Source organism: Amphiprion ocellaris, chromosome 7 (genome assembly GCF_022539595.1).
Source record: "Amphiprion ocellaris isolate individual 3 ecotype Okinawa chromosome 7, ASM2253959v1, whole genome shotgun sequence".
In the NCBI taxonomy this organism is placed as follows: domain Eukaryota; kingdom Metazoa; phylum Chordata; class Actinopteri; family Pomacentridae; genus Amphiprion; species Amphiprion ocellaris.
Window position 1 is genome coordinate 16,258,038 of NC_072772.1, and position 8,741 is coordinate 16,266,778.

Here is an 8,741-nt window from a genome sequence, read left to right on the forward strand (position 1 = left end):
CGAGTCATCGAGGCACTGACGAGCAGAAGTGGAACGTCACTGCCACAAAATCGTATTAAATTATCAGATTTAAAAGGAATCCGGTCCCTCACGCTCCTCTTCCTCTGTTTACTCCACGTGGAAGGCGTGATTACAGGGCTCAGGAGTTGCTCAAAGTTGTTCCCAGTTGAGGTCAGGACATGTGCACCCATGCTGAGCCCTGGCTGGGCGATGATGACCTCTTACGAGGCACTGGCTGGGCCGCAAAACCACATGAACGACGATTAACACAACGGAGCATGAAACCTACAGTCAACGCAGTCATGGTTGAAATATTCACACGAGGGAATGTTCTGCCAATTCTCAAGGTGACACATGACCAGTAAAGTAGAGAAGCACCACAGTATCTTCCCCTTCTGGTTCAAGTAGTGTGACCATAACCGCCCACAGAAACGATGCCAGGAAAGTTTGATGTCAAAGGAAGAGCAAAATTGATGACAGGAAAGATTCTAGGTCCTGCTTTTAAATGAACAATAACTGCTAATGCTTGTTTTATTAGCGGTATTACTATCAATCTGAGTATCTTTCTGTGTCTCGCTGTTAAAAGCTTTCAGCAACTTAACTAAATCTGACCCAACCCAGGCCTGGCAGTATCACTTTGTGGTTTTGCTGTGCTGCAATTTGGACTCGGATTTTATTACTCGGGAGAAAGTAAGAGGGGTGGGGATGGATTTGATGGATAGATGGTTCGGAAAAAGAGGGACAGAAGGCACCAGGAAAACTGGAGAGTGGGGAGAAGAGAAGAGAAGAGAAGAGAAGAGAAGAGAAGAGAAGAGAAGAGAAGAGAAGAGAAGAGAAGAGAAGAGAAGAGAAGAGAAGAGAAGAGAAGAGAAGAGAAGAGAAGAGAAGAGAAGAGAAGAGAAGATGTTGGAGGACAGGTGCAAGCACATAGCAGATTGTTGGTGTAAGGATTCAACTTAGAGCGGAGGCAATGAACCCATGAACCTTAATTTATAGCTCTGTTCCCCCAAGCCGGCAACCCAGCATAAGATTTTATAATGCTGATTAGCACCTTGCCAAGGGCATCATAATGAAACCATACTCTGAGAGGAATAGATCTGGGGTCAGACTCCGAGACACGAAGAGGACAAGAAACAGCAGTAGAGAAATGTCTTTGTCATTTCCTGCCTTTGTCCTGACAGAGACCATCACTCCTCACATGTCCCTGTTCTTTGTCAATTACACTGTGCATTTATGTCTGTGTGCAGCACAGACAGACTCTGTTCATGGTCAGAGTTTGTCATTATTTCCTCCCCACCTCCTCTCCACCTCTCTACACTCTGTCTTCACTCCCGTCATTACCTTGTTTGTGCCTCCGCTCCTCGGTTCAGTCTGTGAGTGTAGCCTCCTTGCTTTTCCTATTCCACCTCTGTCAGTTCTCTCTGGAGCACGAAGCTGGTAAAAACAGCAAAAAATCTAATCTCAGGGTCTCTCATCCTCTCTTTTATCGCCCGCTTTTCTTTCTATTTTGCTGGTTCTCTGATCATTTTCTTTTTATTTCTACTTTTCTTTGTGGTCAGCTGTGTGTCTGCGGGACTCATTTAACCACTCCTATGTTGCGTCTCCCCTCGAGCTTCCCTGTGGCAACATTTCAGCCCCTCACTCACTCACACAAACATATAGATACATACAGCAAACACTGGAGAGTCGAACACTTTTACATCACAAGTGCTAAACAGGAATTTAACCCCTTGATGCACAACATGAGTCAAAAGTGACCCATATTCAATGGGAAATGGGTATCTCTTGACCCATGTTGTGCATCAAAGGGTTAAAGATCCCTTCCTGTGATAATCAACTCTTTTTAAAAACCTTTTTATCACAGCATATGGTGTTCTATGCTGGAAGACATGATGGCTGAAATACACAATGAGTGCCATGTCTGAGAATTTTCACACTGAAACTACAGTGCACCGGTGACATGCACAGATTCAGACTTTCAGGATTTAATACATAACAAACCTAAAGAACCAATCCTGTCTAATGGCAGGATGAGGCTTTCTGTATCATTATTCTTCTTCAAAGTCAGTTTCAAATCTGAACACATACAGCTGAATCATTCCAATATTACAAATTACCATTGTGTAGTGAGGAACAGTGTTTGAGGAGAGATGAAGATGAGCTCAAGCTGCAGCGAATGGGGAGGGATGAGCGGAGAGAGAGGCAGGAACTTCACAGAGCCACATATTCTCGAAGAAGCTAAGGTGTTCAGTCACATCTAAGGGCCAATTCATGTTTTCCGTGTCCGTGTGGGCAGACCAATGCAGACTTTGAAAGCAGAGAGCGGTTCTATTTATACTAAAATAGGTACATGTCAATGTCAATGATGAAATATGCAGGCGGGGATGATGGAGAGTCACCTCGTGCACTCGCTTCTCAAACAAAGCATTTGTTTTAAGCACCACTTCTTTTCCTGACAAATGTCCATGCAGTGACAAATTTTGAGCTGCATGTGAACGTCTCACAGATTCGGGTGAATGACGAAATTCGGAAAGCAGATGCAGAAAGCATGAGTTGGCATTAAGCCACCACCCCCCAAAAAAACAACAACAAATGGCTAATTAAGTACATTTGATACAAAAGGAATACGTTTTTGGGGTTAAATCGCAGCCCGACAGAGGCTTCGTGTCACGCCAGCCAGTCACTGCATTATTGGAAGTAAATAAGACTGTGATCAGAAACAGTGCCGGATATTTGATGCATGCACATGGTGAAATGAAATGAGTCTCATAATTTCACCAAAAGCTGGGCAGGCTCTAAAAAGCTTGGAAATGGAGATGGCTGTTTTTTTTGTTTTGTTTTTTTTCATGAGGTATAACACAGAGGTCAGTGATATTATATTATTCTTCTTCAACAGCTGAGTGGGAACTGGATTCATCAGAGAATAAACATTATTATGCAATATCTGCACAATACTGCCTTTGTTATGTGGGCTGTAACAGCATGGTCATAATGTGACATTCTAATGCCTTTCATGTGATATCATAGAAACTATCACAGTGCACGGTTGTAATGATATATCGTTGAAGTTAGGCTGATGCCCGTGTCTCTCTGATATCCTGCTTCTGCTCCTGTCTTTTTGTTTGATTGCCATTCACAATAGGAATCCGCCTCTGTCTTCACTCCCACTTGAAGTGGATGACAAACTCACTCCAGTTTTTCCAGTGCTTTTGCCAAGTTAGGGTATGATCCTTCTGTTACCCATTCAAACAAATACAGAAAAAGCTGGAAATAGTTATAATGAACAGCACAGTAGAGTCATTATCTGCATGAACTACATTTACTTAACTCTCAGTGCATGCCAAATTCTGTCTCTGGTTATGAAAAAATAACTGGATAGTGTTTCTGCAAATTTACATTTTTTTGAACAACTTTTCTTGAGAATATACTGTTTACTATAAACAGGACATCATGTAGGTTTTGACCATGTGCAGCTTAGTGGCTGCTAGTAACAGCCACACATAAAATGCATACAAAATACGGCTAATAAACTACAACATTTTACCTTATCGTCTCATCTTTTTCTCTATCCAAAGCACCACTTTTTCCTGCTCCACCATATTCTCTCTCATTTGGTTGACCTAGCTGGATAACATCACAGTGGGTCAGTGAGAAATAGGTTGGTGACCTTGATTTCTATGTTAGCAGTATTCCAATTCTGAGCATGGAAATCTAAGTCTAGGCCAATGCATATCACACAGTGTCCTGGTTAGGCACAGCAGGCAGGCCAACTAGGCTTTGGACATACTTGGCAAGGTTATACTGCTGTCCTGAATCACTTGAGCAGACATTTTAGAAGCTCAAGAAAGATGAACATTTTACATTTAAATGACTCATTCATTACTTTTCAAGCATTCGACTTCCATAACTTGCTTGCAGCTACAAAAAAAAAAATCTCTGTGCTGTCAAAATGTGTTGAACCGACCGGAGCCGTGGGAGTGTCACAGTTATCCAAAATACTTCTTGGCACCTGTCATCAGCATCGCATATGTATGTTTCACAGGTATGTCAGAGTTGGAGTATGTCCTTTGTGTGCTGTCCTAGTTTAAGCAGCATCACATGTAACCAGGAGGCTGAGTTCATCATAACAAACTGTATATGGAATGAGTTGTAGGTTCTGCTGCTGATTTGATGGGAATTTTATTAGTGGCATAGCTGATATGTGCACACAACCATATGAATTTCATCAAAAATGCAAGGGGAACAAGAAAACAAATACTGTAAGCTTTCATATCTGGCTGTACTTCACTGCCTGCCTCCTCACAACTTGCTTGCATCTGTCATCTAACAGTTGAGGTTTACAGGAGGAGAATGCCCCTGGAGCTGGCGTGAAAAGAGCCAGGAATAATGGTTGTTCTGAAAAATGGAAAACGTCACGCTCGCTGACTTTCTTCACCTTTTCTATTTTGTTGGAGCTTTTTTTTGACACCGTTAAACAGTTTTAAAGCCACACTTAAGTAAATAAACTATGTCATCTATGAAATCCAATTCGGGCAAGAAGACAGAAGAAATAGATGGTATGATTTACCATTGTTTGAAACGTCATAGATTTAGATTCACACAGTGTTCAGGTTCCATCAGTTTGTTACTACTGTGGCATACAGCATTATAAAATATATAAACAGGACGTTTGCCTGCAATGATAGCCGGCTGAGACGTACCCTTTAGAACCACATTAAGAGTTACAATAAAAATAAGTTATGCTCAAGCAGGAGTGGGATGACTGGCCATGCTGTTTTATTAACGGTAATCTGCACTTTGTTGCCTGAGATGTTTATAGACTTACATTTGATCTCAAATGGTACAGAAAATAAAATACCTACAAGTCATTATATTTGGCTTAGTTTATAAAAATATTAAGATTAAGGTATGACTTAAGGGTTCTGGGTTCAAATGCACTGTAGAAGGTCAATAAAATTTACATCATAAAATATTTATAGACACAAGGGTTCCTGAAAAATAAATGACTATAGGGCTGTGAAGGCTAATTTATTGGGCCTATATCTGTGTAAACCAAACACAGCCAAAATTTCAGTTTAGAGAACTAGATGTGAAATTGTACCCACTGTACAGCAATGTGTAAAGTATTAAATGAAAGGCATGAGGAAAGAGGTCAAAAGGTACGGAAAAAATAAGCTAGCAGTTCTGCATTTAGAGACCTTCTTTGGTGAAAATCATGTTTTTGACCTTATTAACAACATGTCCATATTTAGTTTTTTAGATGCTGGAGGACACATCATGAGTGAAATATACAGTCAGTGACATGGCTGAGCATTTTTGCCAAGGAACCAATTCCGCCATCTTGTAAGGTGGGGCTTTCTGCATCAGTATTCTTGTGCCACTGCACAACACAATTTAACAGTGTTTGAGCCTAGGTGTAGGTGAGCTGATGTGCTTGAGGTGCAGCAGGTAGCGGACGGAGTGGGTAGAGAGAGAGGCAGGGACTTTATAGACCTACGTATTCTAGAGCTACATCTAAACCATTTTAAGCACTAATTTCATGGAGAAAAAACAAGAAATATTTAATTCTGATACACAGATATGATCATTTTTTGGGGTTTAATTCATGACCATAGAGGGACAGAGAGGTTGTGATAATAAATTAATCTGTGATCTTTATTGTAAATACCATACATTCTGCTTCTTTGATAATTACCTGATAGAGTTAATTCCTTACTGAGTTACTTCCAGAAAAGGGTGTCATTCAGGTTGCATGTATCATTGCATGTTGCAGCCATCAGACCCGTTGATGACGGATATCTGATCTTTTGTGGGACTGAGTTGATAAAGATGATCTAGTAAACCCCTAAGAGGTCAACAAAACATCGGCATCAATCTCCCAGTACAGATGAAGCAGTCGGGATGTTGGTCACAAGTTCCGGAGGCAGCCTGATGTTGGCTAAAGAATTGGACAGTAAAGCTGTTGACCAATGGGTGATGCTGAAAGTTAGGGAATCACTAAAACCATTAAGATTCATCCCCTGGAGACGAAAAACATCTGCTCTGCATTCAATTTTTTTTATTACAATCCATCCAGTGCTTGTCAAGACATTTTAAATCATCGTTTTCAAGAGACATTGCATGTGTAGCTACTGGTAAAAGATGTGCATTAAAGATATAAATCTAATGAAACCAAACAACCTGTGAAGAGTCATCTGCTCATTTTGAATAAATGTTGAGCCAGCGTGAGTCTAAAAATTATATGAGGGTTTGAAAGGTTTTAGTCTCACATTTTTTTTACATCTCCCCTTTCTATGAAACACAGCACACTACTATCTAGCACTGACTTGAACACCAGAAGTGTGTCCTCAAAGCCTCTTCACTGTGAGGTGTGCCATGTACTACTCAGTAGTAATTATGGTTAAAGGTTAAATGTCACCACCACACTCCTTCTTTAACGGTAAATGTAGGGATTGTGGTCAACCAACCGATGCCTGCCTCTACTTGCAGTGCATTTCGGTGTAAAGAAAATGCTCCTTGTATGATGATTTTATAACCACAGGAAGGTAAGGGTGTGTATGCGTTGGCAAGTGTGTGGGCAGGTGTGTGTACACGTGTAGAAATGTGATGTCTTGAGACCCGCTGCATGAGGCACGCACTCAAAATCTGTTGCTAACCTGCAGCACATTTCTTATATAATGGAAAGTGCTTCCAAAAAAGCCCCTCTCTGTTCACAAGCATGTATGCTCCTACATTAGATTCTCACTCTCTCAGACGCACATAATAGTATTCTTATCACATTATCTGGTCCCTCACCCTAAGCTGATAATTTCACAAGGAAATAATCGTCCATGCTTGTGATTATTGCATACATCAAATGTGAAGCCCACAAGGTAACACACCACCTCAATGATTCTATTACTGTATTTACTGTGGTGGTTGGCAACTGTTCGCCCACATGCTACAGTATCCGCATTGTCTCACCCACTCACAAATGTTTTAGGTACTGGTGGGAAGGTGGAGAGCCCACAATTTTTTTTTTTTGAGTAGATGAAGCAAATAATGCTGCTTACACACAGGCACAAACACACGCACTTTGTGTGTGACAAAGAGAGAGAGAGAGAGAGAGAGAGACACTGCAACACCATCAGGATGCACTTTGAATTTTTCCAGGAATAAACTCCTAATAACTTCCCATGCAAATTTAAAATGACTGGCAGAGTGGATAATTCACACACCTTATGCAGCACGCAACATGTAAAAGCCTGTGTGGGTCACAAAATAATGCTAAAAATGGGAGACAGTGAGAAAATATCCAAGTCTCACGACATGGTTCAGGCTACAAGTGTCTCCCTCCACCCAGCAGATAACAATTAACTGCGCTATTATTGACCAGGCTCTTAATGAGGTGGTCCGTGGATGACATCCACACCACCAGCATTTACAGCTACGGATCCACGCACACACATAAATAATCGCGTGTAATCAAGACCCAGGCCTGTGTCTGAGAGCAGAGATGTGTTTGATCGCTCCTTTCTGTCTCACCTGCTCGTTCGTTGCCAGCTCCTTCTCCAGCTGTCGGTGTTTGTTGTGCCACACCAAATAGTGGATCGGATAACGACTCTTCTCCGGAGTTTTCTTAGCAGAAATCATCCTCGGATCATAGTTTGCCTCCTCCTCTGTCTTCACTGTGGATTGCAAGAATACTTTAGTCGGGAATTCACGCTATAGAATCAAGCCTATCATCCTTCATCGAGCGGTGATGCCCAAAGGCGTACAGGGGCAACCTTACGCGTCAGGCGCAAAGGGAGGATGATTCACTACTCGCTCTGCTCAGAAAGCCCCGTGAAATCATTTATAGAAAGAAAAGCCCCCTCGCTTGATTGTCTCAGTGGATCACAGGCTACACCTTTATTTCTTATCCACCCGTTTCCTCCAACCCCTTGCCTCTCTCTCTCTCTCTCTTTCTTTCTCGCCTGCCTACTCCAACACATCTATCCTCCTCCTCCTCCTCTCCTCCCATCCGGTGGTGACTGAGAAAGATGCGTTGACAAGCTGCAATGAAATGTGCGCACACTCAGCCAATCCGCTGTCAGGGATGATGTGATAAAACACACGCATCATGAAAGAGAACCGCAGAAATGGAACAAAAATATATGTTTAAAAGGAAGCGCCATGACACCATACAAGGGTCTTACAGTGATCTGTAGCTTTGAATGCATCTTTTTCTAGGTGGAAAAAAGTAGTCCAGGCTTACTGTTGTTAGTGTAGTGAATAGTACACAGTGAATATGTACTATGTTGTTCGTGGCATTCGTTTTTGAATAATAATTGTGACACAAGGGAGTTTTATATTTCGTTGCGTGCTGCATAGGTGCACCCAGGATTTTTAAATTTTGCATGTTAAGTTGTGTCAGGGGTGTATTCCTGGAAAAATTCAAAGGCACAGTGCAGTAGAGCCAGTGGTGCTTTATGCATGTGCGTGTAAAGAGTCTTTAAAAAAAACAACAAAAAACTATATGCACCAGAAACTAATCCAAAGCAGTACAATTGATTGCAAAAAACACAATAGTAGCCTTTAAAGCTTTTCATAATGAAAAAAATTAGGCATTTAAAGCTTAAATATAGGCTGAACCAGTCCATTACAGTATTTTGGTCATATGCACTGCTTAAGTTTTACTAAAAAAAACTTTGTGTTGGCTTCTATTTAGTATGCTTTATTGGTTGAAAGTGTTTTTTTTTTTTTTTGGACAATGTGTGTGA

At 41.3% G+C, this 8,741-nt stretch overlaps 1 protein-coding gene across 2 annotated transcripts in view; it reads right to left on the minus strand.

Moving 5' to 3' along the window:
• Positions 1-7,972, minus strand: part of ankrd13b (ankyrin repeat domain 13B) — a 60,649-nt gene extending 52,677 nt beyond the window's left edge. The window contains exons 1-2 of one of the 2 annotated variants that reach the window (XM_035955205.2): positions 7,525-7,972; positions 1,342-1,434 (exon numbers count right to left, since the gene is read on the minus strand). In XM_035955205.2, coding sequence (XP_035811098.2) covers positions 1,342-1,434; positions 7,525-7,632 — 201 coding nt within the window. In that variant the 5' untranslated portion in view covers positions 7,633-7,972. The remainder of the gene's footprint in view (positions 1-1,341; positions 1,435-7,524) is intronic. The other variant, XM_023285550.3, reaches the window with a different exon arrangement.
• Between the last annotated feature and the right edge of the window lie 769 nt (positions 7,973-8,741).